Genomic DNA, 26,864 nt, shown 5'->3' with positions numbered 1-26,864 from the left:
TCGTGCCACATGGGCCACGAAGAAAGATAATTCACAAATTCAGAAGATGGACCGTGAAAAGGACATGGCAAGAGGGAGAAAAAGCTCCAACAAACCCAGGACCTTCCAGGGAAACTTATCCTCAGGGCTCAGAGCCTGGATGACAGGTCACAGATGATGCCTGCAAAGGTGACCAATGAAGGTGCGGGCACTGTGGCGAGGACAGGGCTGCCCTGTCCTCCTGGATGACTGGCATTTTCTCAGTGCTGTGAAGGTGCAGTGCAGACACAGCTTCAAGCCTCCCTCCCCAGCAGGCAGCCCTGAAATCCCCTTTATAGAAATGCCAGTGCCACCATTGATCCACTTGGTCAGGCAAGAACAGCAGAGTGCTGAGGAGTGGCATCAGAACCATGGCATCATGGAATATTGGAGACAAGGTTGAAAAGAATACAGACTAAGGAGTCGGGAAACGTGAGGGCCAATCTGACCTAGGCCCCGTCCTAGGGTATTACCTTATGTTCTCAAGTTATTTAGCATGGTTAGTCTTTTGTTTCAACTTGGCTAGGCTATAGTGTGCAGTTATTTAATCAAACATGAATCCCAGGGTTGCTGAGAAGGTCTTCTGTAGATATGGTTAACACTTAAAATCAGCTGACTTTGAGGAGATTATCCTCAATAATATGGGCGTGCCTCATCCAATCGGTTGAAGGCCATAAGAGCAAAAACTGAGGTTTTCTGGCGAAGAAAGAATTCTGTGTCTAGACTGTTCCATTGGCTCCTGCCTGGGTGTCCAAAGTGCCAGCCTGCCCTGCAGACTTCACACTTGCCAAACTCCATGAATTACGTGAGCCAATTCCTGAAAATGAATGTCTTTCTGTCTCTGTCCTATTAGTTCGGTTCCTCTGGAGATCCCTGACTAATCCAGCCTTTCTTTCCCCACTGATGAAATGGGGATGGTGATAACTCCCACTTCATACAGCCATTGTGAGAATCAAGTCAACTTTTGTTTAGTTTAGGATCTGGTACAGAAACATTCATTTCTCATCATCATCAGCAATAACAGTGGAGAAGAGGTCTAGTCCAATCTTTTTCTTTTACAGATAAGGAAACTGCGTCACAGAGAGGCGAATGAGAGTAGCTAGATGTACGTAATGCTGGCGCTGTTCCAACATTGCACCTGTATTCTTAACTCATTTAATCTTGGTGACAACCTTATGAGCTACACAATGTTACTATCCCCATTTTACAGACACAAAAACTAAGGAAGGGATTATGTGAGTGATCCACGTCACATTGCCAGCGGGTGTCAGCTCAGGGCCCCCATGTGCTCTCATGGCGGGGGTGATGCTAGCACCCAGGTCTCGGGGTTCCCTATCAGGATCTTTCCACGTTCTGGCTTGGTGGGAGGCATATGCTCTTTGGTCAGAGAGAAGTCCAGGTTGGCCCAGTGTGAGGGGAGCCATCCCTCAGCACAAGCTTCTTTGCTCTGGTGCCAGCTGAGTATCCCAGAGAGAGGCAAGGCCTGCCTCTGGTGAGGGGTGAGAACTGCCTTAAGAAGTGGGACTGCAAAAACAGTGACTGACTGGGGGCCGGGATATCTAGCTACGCCATTTTCATGAAAAAGTTGGTTCATTTTAAGGAACCACCCTCCCTCTGGACCTCCCTCCTTCTCAGCCACTTGAACCAGTTACTCATCCAGTTGAAGTTCTTGCCTATAGCTAGGGAGGTGAGGAGTTTATCCCCTTCCTTCCAGTCTTAAATTACTAATTAAAATGTCTTGGAGACTAAGCCCATTGCAAAAAGAGCCGGGGTGGCTTTCTAAAGCTTCTTGTTCATAACCAGAGGGAAGTTGATTCTCTTCTCATCTTTATAATAAGGATTCTTTTGCAGGATATCTGTTTTATGCTCCCTACAGCTCTGGCCCCTGTTTGGGCCCAGCAGGGGGAGGCCAGTGGAGTTTAATTACATTCCTCCTATAGGGAACATTCAAGGAATGAGGCTTTGAAAAACAACTTGTGCGACCAAAAGAAAAAAAAATCAAATTAAGTGAGTGAGAAACAGGAATTGCCTTTTGTGTCCTAGCGACCCAATCTAAATATTTAAATTTTAAAGACAGATTTCTAAATGCTTAACTTTATAAACCTTCCTCATTGCAATTCACAGGGGAGTCACACCTCCCTTGTGATCTGGAATATTCATATGCCTGGACTAACAGAGTCTGGTAGCTGATATTTTCACACATGCCATATTCAGTTATAAAATATAACCTAAAAAAAAAAGAAAGCTCACCAAACAAAACATAATGCTGTCCACAGTCCTGGGGCAAAACAGACTTTCCAGAAAACCTATGGTTAAAGGAGTGTCTGGGCCATAAGCACACATTTTGGAAAGGCCCCTTATTCTGGACTGATTTTCCAGTTTTCCTTCTTCTCTCAGCTCTGAGATGCCCAGCGATTGGCTATTAATGGAGTGTGGAAGTAGCCCCCAGGCAGAAGCTATTAATTTGCTGATTTAGTAGTAGGTGCTCAAATACCATGAGCTGACAGAGGAGGCAGTGGTAGGGGACATAGGTAGGAAGTTTCTTGTTGTCAGCAGGATTCAAGCCCAGCCTCATGATCTTTCAGATATCTGTCCTGGATGGGAAGCTGCCCTAGATGTCCCCAGAGGTCTCCTTGGAGGCCAAGGGCTGAGGCTCCCTCCTTTTCTTAGCATGATATCTTCTGGGCAATTGCACTGCAATTGTAGGACTATAGGGACTCCAAGCGTTGCCTTCAACCTGCCTCCATCTCCCTCCGCGGTGCCTTCTCTCCTTGACTCCACCGACCCCTTCCTCGCTGGGCGCAGTAACTCACAGGCTTTATCTACTGTGCCTCCCTGCTAGTCCCCCCTCAAATCTGTGCTTGGAGTTAGTCTCCAGTTAGGAAAGAAAGAGTGAAATAACTTTTCTCAACTCCTATTTCTCACGTGCCAGGCACTGTGCTCAGCCCTGGGACCTACCAAGGCTTCCTAGTCGTGGGGTTTACATCCTGGCTGGGACTTGATGATATTCCCTTCCCAAAGTGAGTGGTGTGTTAATAACGGATCATGTGTCAAAACAAAGCCAGGGCCTCCCAATGGAAAATGTTAAGCCTAGTGATGAAAGGGTTTTTTGGGGACAAGAAGTCTTTAAATTCCCACCAGATAATACCATTTTGGAGCTTCCACTCCACTGGAAGTGTGAAAGTGACTTTGGTCAACAGAGTCTGGGGAAGTTAAAAAAAAAAGTGTGTTTGTTCTTTTATTTCAAGAGCTAATTGTTGGGAATAAAACCCATTCTTTTGATGTTTTAAGAGCCCATAATGTGCGCAATAGTTAAATAAATGAGCCATTCAGTTGTGAATCTAGCTCCATGCCAAGCGGATGCACAGAAGGTTGAGCTTCACCTGTGGAGTTGACTTTCCCAAGTTTATTTTTCATTCTTGCTTTTCTGGATGGATGTGAACCAACCCCACAAGCTTATTTGCTTAGCAAAGCTTGGCCCCTCTAGAGGCCCAGCTATTGAATATGAAAGACTCTGATTTGCTACATGAAAGACACCACATACATGCCGATTGGTGTGACCCATTCCCGGGAGAGACTTCTCTTTGCAGGTGCCCCTCCCTCTGCTCTGCAGGGATTCAGGGGGAGGGGGACTTGGGGCATTAATTGCTAAAAATTCAAAGTGCTGGAGTGTTGCACTTGATGAAGCCACGCAGCCCAGAAAAAACACCTGCAAGTCTGTCCTGCTGTCCACCCTACCTCCCCAGTGCCACCCCCATTGCAGGCATGTGGGCCTTGGCTGCTGGGTGCACTTAACAGGCTTCTGGGATGACCGGGGCTCCCAGGGGGCAGTGGGTCAGGAGGTGGAGCAGGAGCAGGGAAGATTCTGGGCCTCTCTGGACCTGGGAATAGAGTCAGAACAAGAATAAGGGAAGAAAGAGGGGAAGGAGACTAAATAGTGCTGTAAACAATGAAGAGAGGAAAGAGGAAAGAAAACAGAGAAATGGGGCAGGATGAGAGGGAGAGGGCAGGCAGGGAGAGGCGCAGCAGGTCTCTAAGCTCCTGGCTGCCACTGCCGAGGCTCCTGGGAGCAGCTCCCAGGAAGAGCAGGTCAGTTTCCCTATGGGTTACTGTGGGCATGGGCTTTGAGTATCTCCAGGGGATGTGGAGGAGTCCGGAGTCCTGAGTAGTGGCAAAGGAAGGTCTTGGCACCCATTTGCAGCCCAGATGACCTCTGGGAGGCACAGCCTGCCTTCCCACAGGTGTCCCCAGGACAGGAACGGGCAGATGGCCCGGACCTCTAAGATAAGTTTGTGTGCATAACAATGAAATGGATAGTTAAGATCCGAGGCCCTGCCACCTGATCCAGATAGATTGGTCACCCTGCTTTGGGAACTCCTGAGTTGTCCACTGATGGGGCACAGAAGCCCTAGTATCCTGCGTCCTGGGAGTTGGTGTGTTGGTAGCAGTGACCACAAATCTTAACTTCCAAGATAGAGTTCCAGGTACACACCAGAGAGGCCACTCTTCACGGGCTGGGAAGAGGGGCCTCTCTGATATTAGCGGTCAGGATGCGACTTTTCCTCCCTTTGCCTGATAGTGGTCGAGATGCTACTTTCCAGGGCCAGATGCTTCCAGAAAGAAGGACAGGAGGTGGGTACCTTGGATACATTTCCAAGGCCCCCTGCTGAAGCTCCTATTCCTCTAGTGAAAATAGCACAGATTCTGTTCTAGGCCACCAAAGAAATGGCATCAGGGGACATTCTCTTTGGCTATAGTTGTTTGGCATGGCCTCCCACCTGGCACCCGAAGCTACTGTCTACAACCAAGGGGCGTAGGGGAGTAGGGAAGCTAAGGGGCCGGGTGGAGCTCCCTGCTTAAAAGGATTGTCCTGATGGGTCCCGTTGGATGTGATAGGTCACCAGTCTACACACATGTCCTGACAGAAAGCTCAGGTTGCCATCTTCATCTGCTTTGAAAATGACTTTAAATAAACTCAAAAGCTCCCCCTAACCTCCCACTGTGGAAACAATTATTGAAGGAAATAGATGATTTTAGGCTTTATTTAGGATTAATACACTTCTAAAATGTATTAGCATTGGCTCATTCCTGCATCACTTCATCTCCCACTCAATAAAGCGAATGCCATCATGATTATGGAATAATCGGGAAACCATTGAGATTTATTAGCGAAAGGTAAACCACTGCAGAACATGAGCACGTTAAATGTCATGAGGAATACATACTTGCCACGTCCGGCACGCGTGAGAGAGACACAGTACGTATGGTTCAGAACCTGGCTCCTTGTACACAGTGTGGGCCGTGCACCGGCTATATTAGCATCACCTGGGAGCTGGTTAGAAATGCAGACCCTTGGCTGGGCGCGGTGGCTCACGCCTGTAATCCCAGCACTTTGGGAGGCCCAGGCGGGCAGATCACCTGAGATCAGGAGTTCGAGACCAGCCTGGCCAACATGGTGAATCCCTGTCTCTATTAAAAATACAAAAATTAGCTGGGCTTGGTGGCATGAGCCTGTAATCCCAGCTACTCGGGAGGCTGAGGCAGGAGAATCACTTAATCCTGGGAGATGGAGGCTGCAGTGAGCCAAGATTGTGCTACTGCACTCCAGCTTTGGGGACAGTGAGACTCCATCTCATAAATACAAAATAATAATCACAAAAAGGAAATGCAGACCCTCAGGCTCGTCCCAGACCTGCTGAATGAAAATCTGCAGATTTAACGACTCCCAGGTGATTCCCATGCACGTTAACTTTGTGATGCCCCAACCGAGGGCCGGTGCCACAGCCTGTTGTCACTTTTCTCATGCTGCAGTGTCGCTGTTCTTTGTTTTAGATTTCAACATTAGGGCTGTAAGGCATTCTCTGTTTTGCCTCTTCCCTTGTCCCTGTGGCTTTGTGCTCTGTTGTCCTGTTGTGCTGTTACGGGATCTGTTAGAAGGCAGAGACTCAGCAGCACTTCTGACCCCTGTGTGGCTGGGGGACGAATTGATGGGGAACTCCTGAACTTACTCCTCACCAACTGTGGGTAGACCGACCCCAGCAGACCTTGGCAAAGGGGAGGAAACCTTTCCCATGGGGAAAAGCCCATTTCCAGTTTTTTACTTGATCTCAAAGTCAACCATGCCCTACTCCCTGAGTGAGATCCACATGGGGAGACATTTTTTTTTCCATAGTGAGGATAAATTTGTGTTAAGCTATTCACTTTTTTTCTGCCCAACCCTTCCCCTGTGGCAAAGGATGTGTATTCATGAAAAAGATAGTTGGGGGTCAAATGGCTTTTTTTTTTTTGTAAGCACATAATATGCTTTTCTTTTCTTGGAGATCCTCTGACTGCTTCAAGGAACAAATCCTCAACCTTGCTCACACAGCAGCGTGAGCTAATAAGCTGAAATAGCCAGCACAGAATGTTCTCTTATCCTTAAGAGAAAAAGAAAGAGTAAGTTGTATTTTAATTAGATATTTATAATGGTTACAAAGCAGCTCTTCAAGAGAAGTTTTAAGAATCTGGCCTTCCTTCTAAGGCATAACTGTGTTCAAATTATCCTAAAAAGAGGCTGTATATCAATCTAGTCCAGTTTGTGATAAATTTACAACTGGGTTCTGCACAGCAGATTTATAACAACAATTAAGCAGAAGGAAAATGGATCATAAATTTTGGCTGGCACAGTCCAGCACCAAAGAGAAGAAAAGAGAATGGTTTAGCCAGATCAAAAGTCAAAAATTTCAACATAGAACACTAAAGCTATAGAAGACACAATTTATATGAAAAGAAGTTGGTTTTTATCCTTTCTCATCCTTTTCAAAATTACATGAGAACACAATGAAGCATCCATATAACAAAGGTCTCATTAAATAAATGGTGTGTTTTTTTTCAGCTTTACTAGTGGTACGAATGGTACAAACATTCTCTCACTCATCCACTATTGAATTTACTGAACGTACTTCCTCCTTTTCCATAGACCAAGGCAACACGGGAAAAGAGAGACTTCTCCAAGAGTTTGGGGGACTTGAGACAGAAGATTTTAAACTGAATTTTGATGGTGGGACAAGAGGAGGAAAGGCCAGATAAAACTCCCAAACAAGATGATTTGGAAGAAAACACATGTGGCCCAGAAAGAATCAGTCTGAGGGCATGAATTAAAAAGCGGATTGAAGCCGGGCACGGTGGCTCACACCTGTAATTCCAGCACTTTGGGAGGCTGAGGCAGGCGGATCACTTGAGGCCAGGAGTTCAAGACCAGACTGACCAACATGGCAAAATCCCATCTCTACTAAAAATACAAAAATTAGCCAGGCGTGGTGGCATGCGCCTGTAATTCCAGCTACTTGGGAGGCTGAGGCAGGAGAATCACTTGAACCCGGGAAGCGGAGGTTGCAATGAGCCAAGATTGTGCCACTGCACTCCAGCCTGGGCGGCAGAGCAAGACTCTGTCTCAAAAACAAAACAAAAACAAACAAAAAAGTGAATTGTAACTGTTTTTAGAAGCTGGAACCAAAATCTACACCCTGAAAGGAGAAATGCAGTCAAGGCTGTATGGGATGAGAGATGGGATGTTGCCAGACAGGATGTGCAGAGGCAAATCCCCGATAGTGAGGAAGACCTTTTGAGTATCTTTATATGCGCCAGGGGTTTAGAACTGCTAACAGTAGAGAATCTGAATTATTGACTTTCATGCCTGACATTTTCGCTTCTCAAGTGGTGAAGGATGCAATAAGGCAAAACTGCTGAGCTGGACCGACTGGTCCTGCAGAAATCACAGGAAACTTGGGATGATTTGCAAGAAATAGGCAAGATCAGGCTGTTCCAGGCACTGCCAGACTTATACCTTCTAGTTTGGCAAGCTGGATTTTAAAAGTTCAGAGGGAAGGTGAACATGGTCACATAACAGGAAATTGAGAAGTGGGAGCTTCTAATCTGGGGGCCACGGATTCTATGTACAGGGGTGGGCAAACACAGTTTCCTGGCTACCCAGAAGCCATTTACCCCACTTTTAGTAAGAGCAATTTGGGGATCCTCCTCTCCTCCACCCGAGAGCTCAGTGGTTTGCGTAAGGCCTCACTTAGACACCAACTCCAGGGATGGGGCACATGACCCAAGTCTAAGCCAATCAGGGGATCATATTCCTCTGGGGTCCAGAGATTGGTTGAGAGGCAGGTGCATGACCCTCTCGAGGTCACTGGGATGCCAGGAGGCTTTTGCTGAGACTTCCAGGAAAGAGACTCTTGCTTCTTCCCGTTGAACTTGAACCTACTCTCTCCTACCCCTATCCTCAGCCTATAAAGACATTAGAGGGATTTAAAGAAAACTTACAGCAAGGAGTCATTGGCCTAGGGAAGAGGGTCCTCCCTACTCCCAAGCCAAGGAAGGGGGTCTTCAGCAGAGCCATTCATAGAGGTGGGCCATTCTCCTTGGCCATCTGCTCATGCAGCAGAATTGCTGATGTGCCCTCTCTGCCTATTTGAGCAAAGGAAAAGTACTTGGAGAGACACGAAAGGGTGGAGGGAGGAAGGGGAGGGCAGAAGGTGGCCACTGTGGGTGTGGCCCAGTTGTGTGTTTCCCATAGGCCGGGTGGACACTGGGGAAGGCATGGAAGCTGGAGCCATCTAGCTGGTATCCTGCTCAAGATTCCCCACCAAGCAGCCTTGGGGCAGGAGCCAATGGCAGAAGCTGGAGCCTGTCTCCCTGGCAGGGAATTAGGCAGTGAGGACTTCAGACCTGGGAGCCCTCCGAATACGTCTTGCATCTACCCCACGTCAGAGGTCCACAGGGAAAGGCACTGAGGGCAGCTCCAGGTAGGCAGGATTTGGGGATCTGTTCACAGGCCCCACTCCTGGAGGAGAAAGGGGCCCAGCAGGGGTGGGGGAGGGGTAGAAGGAGGGGAAAAAACAGACCTCTCCTCCCCAGGATGGCGTCCTCAGGCCACAGGTCAGCCTGAGCTAAGAGAACAGAAGAGCACTGATTGGATTTGAGACTGAAGTTTTCATTTGGGCCAGACTGGCCTGGACTTTTTAATGCCCCCCAGAATGACCAGAAATCATCGAGATCTGTCCAAGGCATCATCACGGACAGGGAAAGGAGATTCATCAGAGCACATTTAAAGGAAAAAAATGAAACAAAAAACATCAAATGGTTTCAAGTTGGTACCTCACTGAGTTCAGACTGTTCAAAACATTGGTTACACAGCTGTCTTGAGACCCCTAGGGGAGATCTGCCTGAGAAGGGAGTATGCCCAGAAAAACCGGAGCTGAGAAATGGGGAAAGAGAACAACTTGGACAAGGCTTGAGCCCCTGAATCAAGCCATACCTGAAGGCAGCTCTGCCCTCTGGAGTTTTCAGTTATAGGGGTCAGTAAGCTCCCTGAGACAATCTGGGCTGTTTTCTATCGCTGTCCACAGAAGAGTCTGAACTGATGCCATGCACATATCTGCTCTTTCTTGGAGGAAGGGATGTAGCTCTCATCAGATTCCCATGGTGCATTGCTATGAAAGAAATTGCTCAGGGAGAAGAAACTCTAGAGCTCAAATTAAGCAATCTCATTGACAAATACAAGGGAAGGCCATCTAATGAGGCATGGGGATGCTCTACAGGGATGTCACAGAAGAGCTAGACCAGAACACCCTCGTGCTTTAGGCTGGAGCCCCAGAGTCTGGCATTAACTGGCACTCAAGAAATATTTGTTGAATGGAAACCAGCAGGAAAATTATAACAAGTCATACTTTACATGCAAATTTTCAGGAATATTTTCAGGAAAATATCTAATGTGTGAACATCTAATCTGCATTTCCATGTCCTGACAGATGGCCCATATTAACAGAGCTCTGATTATAGTAAAAAAAAAAAAAAAATTAAAAAAATAAAAGAAGGGAAGAAAGAAAAGAAAAAAAGAAAACCTACCAATATTCATTGAGTGGGTGCCACGTGCAAGGCTATGCAAAGCAACATTATTGTGACTACCAAATGTATGTTTTTAAAAAGACAGCGGTAGATATGCCCATTTTTCAGAGACTCCCCCCCACAACCAGCTATTGCGTATGGGAAGAAAATCACCTTGGGGCTTGCATGGCTTAGGAGGGCTTTGGATCCTGCTTTTTTTTCTTGGAAGAGGGATCTGAGCCCTTGAGAGTCTAAGGCTGTCTTCTCAAAGTGGAACCAGGGACCACCTGCCTCAGAATCACTGGAAACATTTATTTAAAACATGGGTTCCTCAGGAGGTGGAGGTTGCTGTGAGCCAGGACTGCGCCACTGCACTCCAGCCTAGATGATAGAGCGAGACTCCATCTCAAAAAAATAAAAATAAAAAAAAAATGCGGGTTCCTGGGTCCCAGCCCAGACTTACGGAATCAGAACCCCTGAGGTCAGGACCCTGGAACGTGCATTCTAAGCAGTCCTCCCATATGGTTTTATGCACACTAAACTCAAAAATTTGACCTGCTGTAATCTGTTTATTTGACCAAGGGGTCTCAGTGCCTTGCAACATTCTGTACAGCCCCATAATAACATGTGGTCCTTTTTTTTTTTTTTTTTTTTGAGATGGAATTTCTTTCTTATTGCCCAGGCTGGAGTGCAATGGCACAATCTTTGCTCACTGCAACCTCTGCCTCCCCCGTCCAAGTGATTCTCCTGCCTCAGCCTCCCGAGTAGCTGGGATTACAGGCATGTGCCACCACGCCCAGCTAATTTTGTATTTTTAGTAGAGATGGAGTTTTGCTATGTTGGTCAGGCTGGTCTTGAACTCCTGACCTCAGGTGATCCACCCACCTCGGCCTCCCAAAGTGCTGGGATTACAGGCGTGAGCCACTGAGCCTGGCCTAACATGTAGTCCTCTGGGAAGAGAAGCCCTGCTCCTAGGCTGGGGGGATTGAAGGAGGCCGGGGTTTGGTAAGACAACACCCTCCTTGAGGTCATGGCCAGTTAAGGCCGTGCCAGAGGTAAAAGGTGCATGCATGAGGGCCTTTGAATGGAAACACTTGCTGTGTCCTCCTGGCAGATTGACATAACTGGATGTGACTATGGTTATAGCTGGTGGGACAGACTTCTATGGCCCCGTGGCTCTCTAAATGATACCACACATTCTAGACGTGATTATCTGCTGCCTTCTACTGCCCTGCAGGCCTGTGTTTGGAAGGAAGATATTGTTTCATAGACATAACATTGCTTCTCAATTGGCGATTGAATTCCTGCAAGATGAGGATCTGACTTCTGTCTCTTAGAGCTTCTGCCCCCTCTCCTAGCCTCTGCCGTGTCTACTAAACTGCTGGACACTCATTAGATGCTTCAGAGCCCTTAATTTGATGTGATTTCTGGTTTACTGAGACCAGAGTGCTGGGCTTCCCTCTAATGCCTTCCTGGGACAGCATGCTAAGCTTCCCTTGAGAAGTCACCATCCCAAGTCCTCAGTCATGTGACTTGAGCATGATTAACTGAGGGCTGGAGTCTGATTGGTGTAAGCCTATCAGGGACCCTATTCCCCTTGCTTCAAGAGTTGGTTCAAGAATGGGCAGCAAGCCAGGCATGGTGGTTCATGCCTGTAATCCCAGCACTTTGGGAGGCCGAGGCGGGCGAATCACCTGAGATTGGGAGTTCGAGACCAGCCTGACCAACATGGTGAAACCCCGTCTCTACTAAAAATACAAAATTAGCCAGTTGTGGTGGTGCATGTCTGTAATGCCAGCGACTCGGGAGGCTGAGGCAGGAGAACTGCTTGAACCCGGGAGGTGGGGGTTGCAGTGAGCCGGGATTGTGCCATTGCACTCCAGCCTCGGTAACCAGAGTAAAACTTCATCTCAAAAAAAAAAAAAAAAAAAAAAAGAATGGGCAGCAACCTAAGCATTCCCGTCAGAGTGACCCTCATGACTGTCTGGGAATTTTAGGCCACAGACCCTCTCTTCTCCATTGTTTACAAGCAAGGAAGTGTGGAGTCCCAGACACTCTTGACAGGCTTCTTGGGGCTTTGAGAGGAGAGCATGACGGAGGATGGGGCCAATATAAGAGAGCACAGCCAAGAACTGGCGAGAGAGAAACCGACCTGTGCACCAGTTTGAGACCTAGACAAAGATTTGCCTGGAGCCACATCTATTCCTGAGCTGCTCAATTAAATGTACTCAGAAATACACATTTATGAGTCTTTTTGTTTGTTTTTACTTTTTGTTTTTGTTTTGCTTAAATCAGTTGGGTTGGGGTTCTGTTATCTGCAACTAAATATATCCTAATAGATTGCCTCACTTCCAGCTCCTTTTACTTCTTTTGCGCTAATGCACCCCAGTCACCGTTGGTCTCTCCCTCTCCCCTTTCCTCAATTTAAGAACAAATACACAAACCACTATGTATAAAACAGAATAAGATAGGTGGCAGGGTTATTTGGATTCATGGCTTGTTGAGATTCCATGCCCAAAGAATATTGATTAATGGATCAATGTCAATCTGGAGGGAAGTCCTGTCCTGTTCAACATTTTAATCAATGACTTGGATGAAATAGGAGACATGCTTAGTAAGTCTCAGATGACACGAGGCTGGAGGAATTGCTAATATAACAGATGGCAGAATCAAGATTCAAAATTATTTTGACTGACTTGAACAGTAATAAGGATAAATATAAACTCTTGCGTCTAGGCTCAATAAATCAATTGTGTAAGCAGGGTTTGGAAAGGCCCAGCTTGGCAGTTGTCATAACTACTTAGAACTTGAAGTTGACCACAAGCTCATGTTGAGCCTAAAGTTAAGACAATTAATTAGTAACACAGTGAATGCAGTTTTCAAATATTTAAAAACTGTTGTGAAGAAGAGACACTGACTTTGCCTTTACTTCCTCAGTAGAATAAAGAAGTAGAATTTCCTGGGAAGTGGTTTTCAGTTCATTGTATGAAACATTTTTTAATGGTTCCAGTAACAGAACAGACCACCTTCCAAAATGGTGAATGTAATAGCAATCATATCAGAATGTAATAGAAAGGATTCCATTGTGGTGGTCTTTCTTTTAAAGCACAGATTTTAAAAATGAAATCTCTTTAACAACTCATGAGTCACAGTTATACACACACAAGCATCCAGAGGAAAAAATGAGGTGATAAAGTAGCCTTGCTCAGCACCCCATTATATCTGCTACAAGCGATCAAGAGGGGCCTCACCTAGAAGAAAATGCCCAGAATTTGGCCTGGGCCCTGACGGGCCCCATCTTCCCTTATTCCATTTGTGAGCCTCCTCCTCAACTTCCAGTCTTCAGTCCAGCTTCAGCTTGGCCTGTCCTTTTGTCCACTCCTGCCTTCTAGCTTGGCTGTCTTTTCTGGCTCACACCTGCCTCCCTCCGTGTGGCAGCTCCAAGTCAGATATTGGGAAGCCATAACTCCTTCCCCATCCCTGCCCTTTGGGCCTGGCTCCTTCCTGGGCTTCCACAGCTTCCTCGAGCCAGGCCTGGCTTCATGGACTACCCCAGACAGTGAAGGTGCACACACAATTTGTCTTTTTGTTGTGGTTATTGTTCTCAACATTTCATTCCACTTGCTAACCTGGAGAGCAGGAGAAGCTGAACAATGACCCTATTTCATCTGATAAGCTTAGCATGTGATATTAGCAAGTTATTAAAAATAAGTTTCACTCCCACAAACACAAAAGCAATTGTCCTAGGGATATCCCATGGGCAACTGGACGCAACTTGTACTCACATGTTTCTCCTTAAAAAGGTCTACCTCTCTCAGAAGCTTCTCTTGGCAGTCAGGGTTGGTGGCCAGTAGGTAGGTGGCAAAAGAAAGTGTGTTGGTGACGATTTCATAGCCAGCGATGAGGAAGATGAAGGCCTGGCCCACAATCTCATCCACAGTCAAAGGCCTGGCCATGGGTCTGGGCTGGTGTTGCCGAGAAGGGTTCGGCTTGCACCCAGTAGAGGAGAAAACGTCTCGGACGATGTCAAAGTCTTGCACGCCCATGGGACTCACAGAATGTCGGGCATCCAGGACCATCTGGAGGAAGTCTCTCCGCCTCTAAGGGACAAAAGGAGAAAAATGCACATTTTGACCTTACAGTCATGAAGAGTGAGGCTTCTTGGAGAACAAAGGAGGAAGATACACGGGCGTAGCTTTTGAAGGGCTCAGTAGCAACAAGGTTCCTCATTGTTGGGTTATCTGGGACAGTGAGAACCTGGAAGCCACCTGAATGTCCCTTAGTATAGCACTGGTCAGGCTGGTTCTGGGGCAGTGAAGAGCAGCCTGGGCTGCTGCCCTGAGCAAGGCAGAGGCCATTCTATCTGGGCTGATTTGAAAGTCATTGAGCCACTTTGTTAAGTAAAAACAAAGCAGGTCATGGAACAGTATGCACTGTGGCTCTCGTTTCTGCAAAAACAGCAAATGTACTAAATATATCATCACCTATATCTGTCTACACATAGACAATTTTAGCAACGTCCCCACCCAACAGTTCATAATGAGCTGGAGGAGGTGGGAAAACCAGGAGGGGGGGTTTTATTTTTTACTTTGTACATTTTTGTACTGTTGGTTGGTGGTTGGTTTTCCAACAATAAAACAATGGAAACATCACATAGATTTAAAACCAAGCATGTGCTGTACTGCTCACTTCTGTGCAGCTTAGGGCTTAGATGGGCAGCCACTGGTTTTCTCACACAGTAGAAAGTTAACAGAAGTGAGGGCAAGGGGAGGGGACTAGTTTGGTGGCACCTGTCTTCAAAGTCTCCAGGCTTTGCCTTCTTCATCCCCTAGCCTTCATATCAGATCTTCACATCGGTTCCCTCTTCTTCTCAGTAATCCCCTGCCCCCATTTAAGTAGTTAGAGCTTTCTTTCCATTTCCCCCTTCCTTCTTTATCAGTCATTTGCATATTCTTTATATTTTCACTATTACTAATTGTAACAATAGGAGTGTTTCTATATCGCCTTTGTGTCAACAGAGCTTATTCCTAGAACATCCGTTCTTTGAAATGCTCTTTAATGTCATGAAGGACAACCAACACATTTCCGTTTTCTGAAGTTTACGGGACTAAAATGGCAAAAGGAGAGTATCAGAATCACCAACAGAAAAATGTTAGAATTTCATGCAAAGTACTCTGCTAGCTGCAGCATTTTCTCAGTTCACTGGCTTCTGAATTTCAATTGCATTAATAATCTATGCCACACACATAAGTGTCTGATTTCATCTTTTTTTTTTTTTTTTTTTTTTGAGATGGAGTCTTGCTCTGTCACCCAGGCTGGCATACAGTGGTGTGATCTTGGCTCACCACAACCTCTGCCCCCCAGGTTCAAGTGATCTTCCTGCCTCAGCCTCCTGAGTAGCTGGGACTATAGGCGTGTGCCACCATGCCCGGCTAAGTTTTGTATTTTTAGTAGAGGCGGGGTTTCACCATGTTGGTCAGGCTAGTCTCGAACTCCTGTGTTCAGGTGATCCGCCCACCTCGGCCTCCTGATGATTCTATCTTTTAAGATTGTTGTCGTTTCATGTGTGGTTGCTTTTCCTCCTCCATAAGATTATAAGCAACTCCAGGGCAGGACCCCACCCTCAACCCCTGACACCGTGCCTAGTTTTGTGCTGAGCACATGTTCAGTCCATGACTCAACAGATAAAAACGTAGTGCAGTGCGTGCATTTGGAGGATGGCTATGCTGAGTTTGATGACAAGTGCATGCTCTTTAGAGCGGGAGTCTTGGATGCTGACACCTTTGCAGCTCTACTGCGCCCCAGCCTTGTGACTTTGGAAGGTGCCTACTGGGATCCTAGCAGTGCTCAAGGTTAAGACTACGGGTGCCACAGACCTTGAGTCTAAGGAAGCAAGGCCTCAGCTTCCCATCAGCCTGCTGGGTTGTAATAGCTGAGAAAATGGTAAAGGGTCGGGGGTAGTTGGTGGCTTCATTCCACCCTGGCCCTGCTCATTCTGATTTTCAAACAGCATCCTCAAGGGCTGGCTTTCCCCAGCTTCCTTCCTGCTGCTCGGTCAATGTCGGGGTGCTGGTGTGGTCCCACTGCTGGCCCTGCTCCCATGGAACAGAGCTGGGGCAGGGTCAGGCAAGATGGCAGGCAGGGGAAGTGAGCATCCCCTGCTCCCTCAGCTCTGGGACACCAGCACAGGACCCCAGAGCACCCCCAGACCTCTCAGTCAGTCCCTCTGAAAGTCCTCGGGGTGTGATATTGTTGCGGTCCCCAAGGCTTGGCTATGGCTTTGCTGAGGTGGTGTAGGAGTAATGATGGGAGGGAGGGCACAGCCACCTCTACACCGGGTATTTTTCCATGGGCAAAACTGCAGCCAGCATCCTTTCCTCTTATTCCAGCCCAGACAGACTGCTAAAGGGCTGTCAGAATCTTGCAGAAATCTGTCTTAACCTCCAGCTACAGAGGCCAGAGGAAAGGCCACTCTCTAGGGCCCGTGCACTGGAGAGGAACATTAGTATAGATGAGTTTCTTTTATTCACATGGCATCAGGGAGGCTATCTGAACACTGCCCATTGAGGACTGAAACGGAGCTGGTTTATGGTCCTATCCAAGGAAAATATGCACCCTGATAGATGTAGGTGTCTAATCCACCCATTGGCTAGAGCTTAGAAAAATATTTACCTTTTAACATCTGTGCCGCATTTTCACTGCGCAAACACACATCTGCTTGATGGAATGTATACAGACTTTAGATGGTTTTAAAGCAAGTTTTCTTAGTAACTGTATAGCTCTGTCTTGACATGGCTGTCCTGGATTTGTGGTTGGGAGGTTTTTCCCAGATCAACTCATTGTTTGAAACAAATAGCACTAGAGTTTATAAAAGGAAAAGCTCTAGGCAATCCCAGTAATTGGATCTTTAATAACCTCTCACCTCTTAGTAAGTTATTCGGTGCAAGAGTTTTAAAATTTTTAGCCTGATTCCACAGCCAGGCTAGGGATGCGTGTGTGTGTGTGTGTGTGTGTGTGTGTGTGTGTGTGTGTGTGTGAACACTCTCAAAAGGTGGCCCTTAGTAGCAAAGTTAAGGGTTGAAAACGGTTCTTTCTTTATCCCTTCTCGCCCTGGCTCCATCCTCACTCTGCGGAGAAACATGAACCTGGATCAGAATGTTCTGGCCTTTTAGGCTTCAGAGCCAGGGCAGGGATGCCAGTCAGCTGCTTCTTCCCACACCTCCAAGGACATGCGAGTTGAGTTCAAAGTGGTGTGGGCCGAGGGGGCTGCAAGCTTGCCTATACCTTCCCATGCCTTCTGGATCTAGACACGTTTGCTGCACAGTTCTCAGGGTGTGAAGCTGCACAGGACATGGTTGCTGCCCAAGGCTGCTCAGTGTATCAAGCCACTAATTGACCCCTGATTTCATTCCAGGCCAGTGCCTTAACAATTGGACCTCACCAATTCCTCTAAGCCATCCAGTCTTTGAGACGACCCTTTTAAAGTTGCATCTTGCACGAGTCAGCTAAGGAAAAGTCATTTCAGCCCTGTTTTTCCTTTTTAGTAACTTTCTTTAATGCGACAAGGGCTTTAAAGCCCAGATTTACATATGCATATGCACATCCAGTATTGAAATGACCTTTCTTCCCACTGAAAACTCCTCTTTCTATTTTAGCCAAGTTCAATCAACAAGTATTTACTTGATTCCTACTCTGTGCCAAGCATAGTGCAAATCTGCAAGGAGGAAAGAAAATGCTGGGTCTCACATGAATCGTGCCAAGGAGTCCAGTGGGCCCTCAACCCCGAGTTTTGTAGCAACATCCTCCACGCTGAGCGGGAGTGTGGGGTTGACTGACAGTTGCCGAACTCTCTAATAAGCATGCTGTTCATGCTGGAGAACTCCATCTTGCTGGGTTTTCAATATAAAGAATATGATCATGAAAATTGCATGTGGGCACATTTACCCAGAAAATTCTTCTGGGCTAATCTAACCTGTGCTTGGGGTGATGCTTGCACTAGAGAGACAGTTTTGGGGGCGGCTTTAATTCCACCCGTCCGTGTCAGAGGACGTACACATTGCTCTAGGCTCCTCTCTGCCGTCCCACCTCCCTTTCTTGTCTGACCTTCCTCAACCTTCCTCTGTTCTCTCCACTGTCCCTGGAAGCTGTAAGTGGTGGATTGCTGAAGGACAGCACGGTGTGATGTGCGGGGCTGAAAGGGAAGAGAAAGAACAGAGACAGTGATGCCAAAGTCGGCTCCATTCCATTTCAAGGCTGTGTCCTATTAAAATACGTTACCTCTTCGGCAGCTTGCTGGTCCCGCAAGGCAATCACATTCCTAATGAGTTTGTTAAAAAAGCCATTCAGTTCATCTCGGTTCTTATTGGGCAAAATCCGGGCCAGTGGGACCATTATGGATGGAAATGATACTTGAAAGAGAAAAACAAAAGTGGCATTGAAAAGGGGGTGATAATAAATCAGAGCCATTAGATGCCTGTTCCCGGGAAGCAAACACGGGCCTGGAATTGGAGCTGTTTTGGAGTCCTGCCCTCCCCGCCGCACTGCTGCTTCTGAGAGCAGGGGTGATGTCTCACTCCCTCTCGGTACTCCTCACCATTCCTGGCACATAGTAAGCACTCAATAAACAACTGTGCAATTAATCGAGTCTGCACTTCCATCTGGCCCTCAAGAGGTCAAGGTCACCCTTATAAATTAATGTTTCAGGTCCTGGGGATGACAGCTCAAGGTCTTTGTACTTCATTAAGAGAGAAAGGATTACAGGCTGTTTCAAGCCTTAGCAAGTAGTAGAAGCTGATTTACTTTTTACAAACTTTCTGGTCATTTGAATTTTTTCTCCGGTGGATAATTGTTCCCAGAATGACCTCCTGAATTGCTCCCAAGAGCTGCCACTGCAGCTGCTGACAAGGATACTGGCTGTTGCTGCTGTGGGTGCCTCCCTTGCCGGCCTCTGGGTGCAGCATAGGCCCTTGCTGCCATGTGCTGGGGATCGGGCTGCCAGGGTCAGGAACCCCTCATCTCCCCTGGAGAGGGGCACTGTCTGGGTTCAGCTTCTCAGTTTCCATGGTGGGTTCACCCTGCACCTGGCTGTATGGGAGCTGGGCTGGGGAGAACATCTCCAGACACACACGCTCTCAGAATCCTCAGGCCCATTTTCAAGAGCCAGAGTCCGAACCAATGTGACACAGCAGCAGGAGGGCCCTGCAGAGGCAGAGAGGAGGAATAGAAGGGATGGCACAACTGAGCCACCTGCCCCACAGGCCTGGGCCGTGGTTGAGGCACAAAGGGCAGACACAGCCTGCGCTGCCTCCAAGATCGGTGGAAAGGGTGAAGGAAGAGACTGCTGGACTCTCAGAGTGACTCTGCCCACGATTTCAGGGCGGAGCCAGTGGGGTGACAGGGGCTCCCGTGGACATTGACTCAGAAATGGGAATGAAACTGGTCAACGAATGAATGGAATTTACCAGCCCAGCAGAATGGTTAAAAATCATGGCAATAATCAATACCAAGCATAACAACACGTCAATGCTCCATTAAAAGCAAGAAGATACTAGAATTGGCCAGAGGGCAAAATCTCACTTCTACCATAAAAATAAAATAAGGCCTGGTGCAGTGGCTCACGCTTGTAATCCCAGCACTTGGGAGGCCGAGGTGGGTGGATCACCTGAGGTCGGGAGTTTGAGACCAGCCTGACCGACATGGAGAAACCCCGTCTCTACTAAAAATACAAAATTAGCTGGTCGTCATGTTGCATGCCTGTAATCCCAGCTACTCGGGAGGCTGAGGCAGGAGAATCGCTTGAACCCAGGAGGCGGAGGTTGCGGTGAGCCGAGATCGTGCCACTGCACTCCAGCCTGGACAACAACAGCGAAACTCCGTCTAAAAAAAAAATAATAATAAAAAATAAAATAAAATAAATAGGCCGGTCCCCGTGCATTGGGTAAGCTAATCCTCATCCACCACACAGGATTTCTGTGTGTTGGGCTTCAAGCGGAGAAGTCTTGTGAAGAGGATTTTGCTGAAGGAAAGAAATATGCCCTAGGAAATGAAAGGCTTTGGGTTCCAGTCTCAGCTCGGCCTTTCTAGGCCTGTTTCTCACCTGAGAAATAGGGACGAGAATATTTTTCTCATAGGGTGATTACTAGGACTAAGTGAGGCAACGCACACCCAGTGCCTAACACGGTGCGTTCCCACTGTTCTCACCATGGCGGTGGGGCCACTTATCACCAATGCCAGGGCTACAGCATTGCTAATAAGTGGCCCTGGGCGGGTGACAAGAGGAACCCGGTGGCTCCATAAGACGAAGCCTCTGCAGGGGAACACCACGAGTGCCCTTTCCCAGTGGCAGGGACAGAGCCCCAGAAACCACCCCAGGTGTCATAGGATCTGCCCAATTTGCTGGAGCCATCGTAGCGCCCCGGGCTGCAGCCACACTTACAGAGTAAAACCAGGATAGGTCTGGGGATGCAGAATTCGAAGAAACGCTTGCAGTGTTTCACAAAGGGATCCTCAGGGGCCTGCCAGGAGTTCACGGGGGTGCCAAAGGCGACGCTGGCAACCACATCTGTGGTGTAATTGCAGTAGCACCTACGGGAGATGGGAACACAGAGATTTGAAAGGACTCTGGCAGGGGCTACCCGCAGTGCCCCCCTCCAGAGGAGGAGGGCCTGAATTGCTTACACGGGCTTGCCCAGCCCTGCAGATGTGCCCGGAAGAGGAGCTTCTGCAGATCTGTCGGGAGGTGGAGGGAGATGGGCTCCTGGATGGGGCACTCTGAGCAGTGACGGCAGAGGGCGGGAGGAGACACGAAGACCTGGCAGCCAGCTCATCTAAACAAAGACCTGGGAGGAGAGGAGGGCACCACCTCTTCCACCTTCGAGCCTCAGGCAGCCGTGGTGAACCAGAACACAGCCAAGTACTAAGAAGGACACTTTATATTTTCCTCCTGGGAAGGAGAGCAGACAGGTGACCCAATGCCTACATGCTGTACCCAAAGCTCTGCACAGCCCAGCTCAGGCCAGAATCTAATGATTAATTGATAGACATCAAATTGTCCTTGATGAATTAACAACCTAATTACCTAGTTTTATTAGCTTTGTCTCTCTCTTCCTCTTAATGATTTTACAGTTTTCTTAATAGCAACAAACAAAAAGCAAGGGCTCTTAGCACTCAAATAAATACAAGACAAACTTTAAGGCAGGCTTCATGAACATCTGTATATTATTACAGAAAACATATATTGCGCTTTAGAAACAAACAGAAGGAAAAGTGTCTGGCAGGAGCTCCAGAAAATGTAACCTCTTAGGCTATAGGAAAGCTGCCCCTCAAAAGGCCATTTAAAACTCCAATGATTCCTTTCTGCTATCTTATAGGAGTAGTCGGATTAAGTTCTTTTCCAAAAAGCTAAAAACTGGGTTCTTAATATCTTTTTATAATTAAAGGGCCAATTTTTGTTCTCAGTGTAGGCACACACTTAACTCCTCTTGTACACAAGTTCTATAACCACTAACTTATCATTAAGGAATACATGACATTTCCAGATGACTTTTAAAATTCGCACTGCTTTTATTGGAAACATTTCTACAATTGATTACACATTTCCCTGCTAGAGTGACAACAAGAATGAGACTACTGAAAGTGATTTCATCTGATCCTGATGGTTGAAGGTTTAAGGGTCTTGAGGTTATTTACGTTGCTTTTATAGCTGATGAGGCCACCTTATTTTTAGCCAACTCATGCATCCTATGATAAGCAGAGAGAATGTGGATGAAAAGACTGTAAACTGGTGCAATACCAGTGTTGATGATGATCATGTTATTATTTTATTAGCAATGATAATAATGAGTCAATTTCTGGATGATTCACCATTCCGCTTTATTCTTTATCTGCTGTAAGCCATGATTTGGCATAAAATGACTAAAGCAAAGGTGGCTAAATCTTTTGGCTTGCCTGGGCCACATTGGAAGCAGGAGCATTGTCTTGGGCCACATATAAAATACAGTAACACTAACGATAGCTGATGAGAAAAAAAATACTGCAAAAAAAATCTCACAACGTTTTAAGAAAGTTTATAAATTTGTGTTGGGCCGCATTCAATGCCATCCTGGGCTGCTCGTGGCCCACGGGCTGTGGGTTGGACAAACTTAGACTAAAGATGTTTTTTTAAAGTAAAAACCTTTTGGTTACAAAATGACGAAAAGCCAGATAATCAGTTATTTAAATTTGGTGTCCCCCACTAAGTTATGGCTTCTGGGCTGAGGTGCACCACAATTTTTCTTGAAGTGAAAATGCTTGAACTTTCCCCCCGTCCCTGTCCTTCGGCGCAGGCCTGTCCTGCCCATTCCTGTGTCTGTGGAGGTCAGAGGGTGGATCCATCCACAGGTTCAACAGGACACACGTACCCTGGCTCTGCTCACATCTCTTTCCCGTATTAAGTGGGTTTCTTTTCTTTTTATTAATCAGTCCATCCATGCTTTTATGAGCTTCTAGCATTTCCACAGTTTGCTAGTCCCAAGGTAATTGTCAGCAATTATGGACAGTTACAAGAAGCAGTGATTCAAAAACTCGATTTCTCATCTGTAATGCAGCAGCCTTACCTCTGGATGTCAAATGCGTCCCCAGATTCCGCATAGCGTTTTAAATGAGCCAGGAGAAGGTCGCAGGCTTGGCTGATGAGGGGAACCATCTGATAATGGATAACAAAGGTGTAATTAGGGCACCATGCCGGGAGTACACCTAAATTGGCTGCAGATGAAGAGGTTATATGTGATGCTTTCTGGGAAAATGAACACTGTTTGGAAGATATTTTTCACACAGCTAAGATTCAAGAGGAAGGTCCTAAAATTCGCAAATATTCATAAAATACAATAGCTCTAAATGTCTATTTTAGCTTAAGCATTTTTTACCTTTGGAAGCAAAAAAGAAGAACAGATTTACAGTGAATACGGCGAAATAATTATGAAAATGATCATTAAGTGCTTAGACAAAACTGAGAATCAGTACTCAGTTTCATGACATTTGGTTAGCATTAGCGAGTAAATAAAGCCTAATCCATATGCACGATCCCTGGAATTAACCCAAGTCTACGCTTGTGTATTCCGATTGTATTTTAGATCTTTCACTAGAATATTGAATCGTAGTATCCAAAGGAACCTAAGGTCATCCATTTCAACTTCTTATTTAACACAGAAATTATTTATAGAGCATTCCTGATGGATGGTTATTCATTTGTGTTTAAGCTGCTAAGCTTTCGAATACTGGGAAAACCTTGACTTCAAGATGCCTCCTATGCCCACGTGGGGCAATTGTTGGGTTTCGTTTTTTTTATTAGGAAAATACTTTTATGTTAGAAAATTCCTAACCTACACAGAAAGGTAGAATGGCATAATGAAGATTCACATAGATACCACTCAGCTTCAACAAATGGGTGGGTGGAATTCTTTGTGGAGCCTGCTGGCCACCCATGTGATCTTTTATTCTCTCTTGCATGATTAAAAGGCCAAGCTGAAAATATCGAGCAGAATCATTTTATTCGGTGCCCATTCTAGAATAGCATCACAGCTAAAGCAACGTGCTCTAATACATCATTCTGAGCATTTCTCATGAAAGACATAAAATGTAGCCTATGTTTAGATTTGATGATTTTGACACTAGAATATTGAGTTCTCGAGGTCAGGGAGATCTTAGTCTGTTTCTTCATTTTTATAAACCCAGCACCTAGAACAGCACCTGGCTCATAGTAATTATTTGTTAAGTGAATGAACGAACCATTGAATCGTACTGATTATGTAATACCCGCTCTTTCCTCTTAAAGTCTTGAGGCACTGGGAAAAGTTATGAAGTTAATCTGCTTATCAGAAGGTATGTTGTTGTACTGAGGCAAAATCTGATTTCGTCTAACAATCTTTTGCTGGTTTCATTTCTGTTCTCTTCTTTGTGACAGTGCACCCAACACTCAGACAGCGAGTACCTATCTGCTCCCCATCTTCTCCTAGACAACTGTTCCCATCCTTTCTTTCTTTCTTTTTTTTTTTTAGACAGAGTCTTGCTCTGTCACCCAGGCTGAAGTGCAGTGGCATGATCTCAGCTCACTGCAGCTTCTGCCTCCCAGGTTCAAGCAATTCTCCTGCTTCAGCCTCCCAAGTAGCTGGGATTACAGGTGCGTGCCACCATGCCTGGCTAATTTTTTTTTTTTTGTTAGTAGAGACGGGGTTTCACCATGTTGGTCAGGCTGATCTTGAACTCCTGACCTCGTGATCCACCCACTTCGGCCTCCCAAACTGCTGGGATTACAGGCGTGAGCCACTGTGCCTGGCTGCCCCCATCCTTTCAATGGGGGACTGAACCATATGGCTTGCACACACCTCTCCTGCCTTATTGCTCTCGTCTTTATCAGGGTCACTCCTAAAGGTGGCCTCATAAGTGGAATACAGTATTTCAGGTGTGGATTGGTGTATGGTAAATGAATCACTTCCTGAGATCTGTAACCTACACATCAATCGCAAAGCCAGGTTTATGTTGACTTTTCTAGAAGACAAACAATGCAGGCAAATATTGAGGTTCAGGTTAATGAAAACCACGAGGTCTTTTTCCATGGATGATAACCACGTACAACTGCTATTTCAATTTTTTTAGGGCCTATTCATTAGAAAGGCGTTAGTTGTCCTGCCGTGTGTTCTGAGCAGAACGATCTCTTATCTTCTCTGGTATATTCAGTTGGTTGAAGACACCTGGTAGAGCGGGACAGCTGGGCGGCTATTGATGGGATGTTGGGAGGACATGCAATTTTGTAGGACCCCTCTCCTCTGCAGTTTCCTCTGAGTCAGTCCTACGTGCTCTGGGTGTAAGGAAAGAATCGTGTCACCAGGGGCCCAACTCCTCTGCTGAAGGAGTGGGTCCTGTAGATAGAGGGTGAGGGGGTCCTGTAGATCAAAGCTGCAATGGCTCCATGAAGGCTGCCATGTGGAGGCGGTAACCAAGGCAGGGACAATGGCCTGGACAGCGCTATGGATGGCTGAACAACAGCTCAAGGAGCAGAATGTTCACAGCATAACACACCCAAGTGGAGAGATGGCAGAGCATCTGAGACCCATGAGTCCCCTGTTGCCAAGGCTCATGGAGGGAGGGCCATCTTGGGAAAATGGATTTGCTGTTCATAAAGCTGCAGGGCTTAGAGCGCTGGGGTGTTTGAACACTGTGGAGGAGCAAAAGATGTACTCACTCATTAAAGTCCCATTACCTGGCTAGGTGTGATGGCTCATGTCTGTAATCCCAGTGCTTTCGGAGGCCAAGGCAGGCAGATCACTTGAAGTCAGGAGTTCGAAACCAGCCTGCTGGGCCAACAGTGTGAAACCTCTCTCTACTAAAAATATGAAAATTAGCTGGGCGTGGTGGCAGGCACCTGTAATCCCAGCTACTCGGAGGCTGAGGCAGGAGAATCGCTTGAACCTTGGAGGTGGAGGTTGCAGTGAGCCAAGAATGCATAACTGCATTCCAGCCCGGGTGACAGAGACAGACTCCGTCTCAAAAAAAAAAAAAAAAAAAAATCCCATCACCTGCAACACTGGCTATTCTTTCTTCGTTCTATCTGCAATGTAGTAAGTGTGCCTTTAAGTCTTCCTTCAGTTCATTGGTCTGTAGACAGGCCCTGGTGCAGAGCCTTGTGCCCCTCCACTGGACAGCTATTTTAGGTAGCCACAGAATCATTCATCATCACTGTTTGGATCTTGGGCTATCTGTGCATGAACCTAAGTAAATAGTCAGGCACCGCTTTACTGATGAGTCAGCTGGGGAAGACTTTGTCAAATGATTTGCAGAAACAGAAATGTGATTTACCTCATCTACCTATCTGGAAGTCCACTCAAAAAAGAAAAATAAGTATGACTATCTTGATTTATTCTTAGTATCTCTGTGTTGATGCTTCATGACTACTGCATGCTTTTCTAAATTCTCACAAACCATCGATTTAATAATCCATCAGTACAAAAGGGTGTGCAAATGGGTCACATAAATAGTCTCTGGGCCCCAACTTCCAAGAAGTCTCAGTCTACCCTTAACGTTGGAAAAGTCAGTGCATTCTAAGCCACATTTTTATGACTAGCTTTACTTGCTATCTTCCTTCAATTATCTTAATAAGTTCAGTGGTACAACTGAACCCTAGTTTAATAAAATCCCATAAACCTAAATACCTTTTAGATTTATTTCAGAGGAATAGTAACATGGTAAAAGAAAATCTATCTATCATCTATCTATCTATCTATCTATCTATCTATCATCATCTATCTATCTAATCTATCATCATCTATCTATCTATATGTACTCTTTGAAAGGAAGTCTTTTTAGATATCAAGCTTGAAGCTTTCTTAACAAAACGAAAGAGATGGAACATAAAATGTGATTTACGCACAACTCTTCAGAGGCATGCCCTGTGTATAAAGAGGGGGCCACCCATTCTGAATCCAAACATATTCCTGGACAGTGCGAAAGGGAGCCCAGGCCAGCTGCCCACCATCGGGTCTTCTACGTGCCTTTGACTAGAATCCTTTGTTGCTGCCTGACGTGATTGTAATTTTCTGCTATACTCTGCCTGCTGTCTGTCGAACTGAATGGATAATGACATTTTTATTTGGGTTAATGTGATATGAGATGGGGCATGTAATATGAAAAATGTTTTAAAAAGCAATGCAGAGAAAATATTATAAGACAGCAGAGCATAATCTGTATGTTGGCCAATAGCCATCATTTCAGGTTTTCTTCCTTGCATTTTACACAGCAGTTACGGAATATTTACTTTTACATGAGTTGCATACAAACAAAAGCGCTCTTTGATGGGCTTGCATAATCTTTATACAATCCACAAACCCTGCAGTTCTTCTCCTAGATTTTTGAACAAGCAGGCAAACGTGGCATGTGCACACACACATGCACAGATGAAGATACAATGCTATTATCACTCAGATCTTACTAAAAGACTCATT

At 46.2% G+C, this 26,864-nt stretch overlaps 1 protein-coding gene across 2 annotated transcripts in view; it reads right to left on the bottom strand.

Annotated features, from left to right (window-relative positions):
• TBXAS1 (thromboxane A synthase 1) overlaps positions 1-26,864 on the bottom strand; it is a 190,235-nt gene that overhangs the window by 44,587 nt on the left and 118,784 nt on the right. For both annotated transcript variants that reach the window (XM_030825843.1, XM_003270804.4), the window contains exons 6-9: positions 22,485-22,573; positions 20,327-20,475; positions 18,169-18,299; positions 13,677-13,991 (exon numbers count right to left, since the gene is read on the bottom strand). In XM_030825843.1, coding sequence (XP_030681703.1) covers positions 13,677-13,991; positions 18,169-18,299; positions 20,327-20,475; positions 22,485-22,573 — 684 coding nt within the window. The remainder of the gene's footprint in view (positions 1-13,676; positions 13,992-18,168; positions 18,300-20,326; positions 20,476-22,484; positions 22,574-26,864) is intronic.

The sequence above is a fragment of the Nomascus leucogenys genome, chromosome 13, assembly GCF_006542625.1.
Source record: "Nomascus leucogenys isolate Asia chromosome 13, Asia_NLE_v1, whole genome shotgun sequence".
In the NCBI taxonomy this organism is placed as follows: domain Eukaryota; kingdom Metazoa; phylum Chordata; class Mammalia; order Primates; family Hylobatidae; genus Nomascus; species Nomascus leucogenys.
This window is presented reverse-complemented; position numbering and strand designations above follow the sequence as displayed.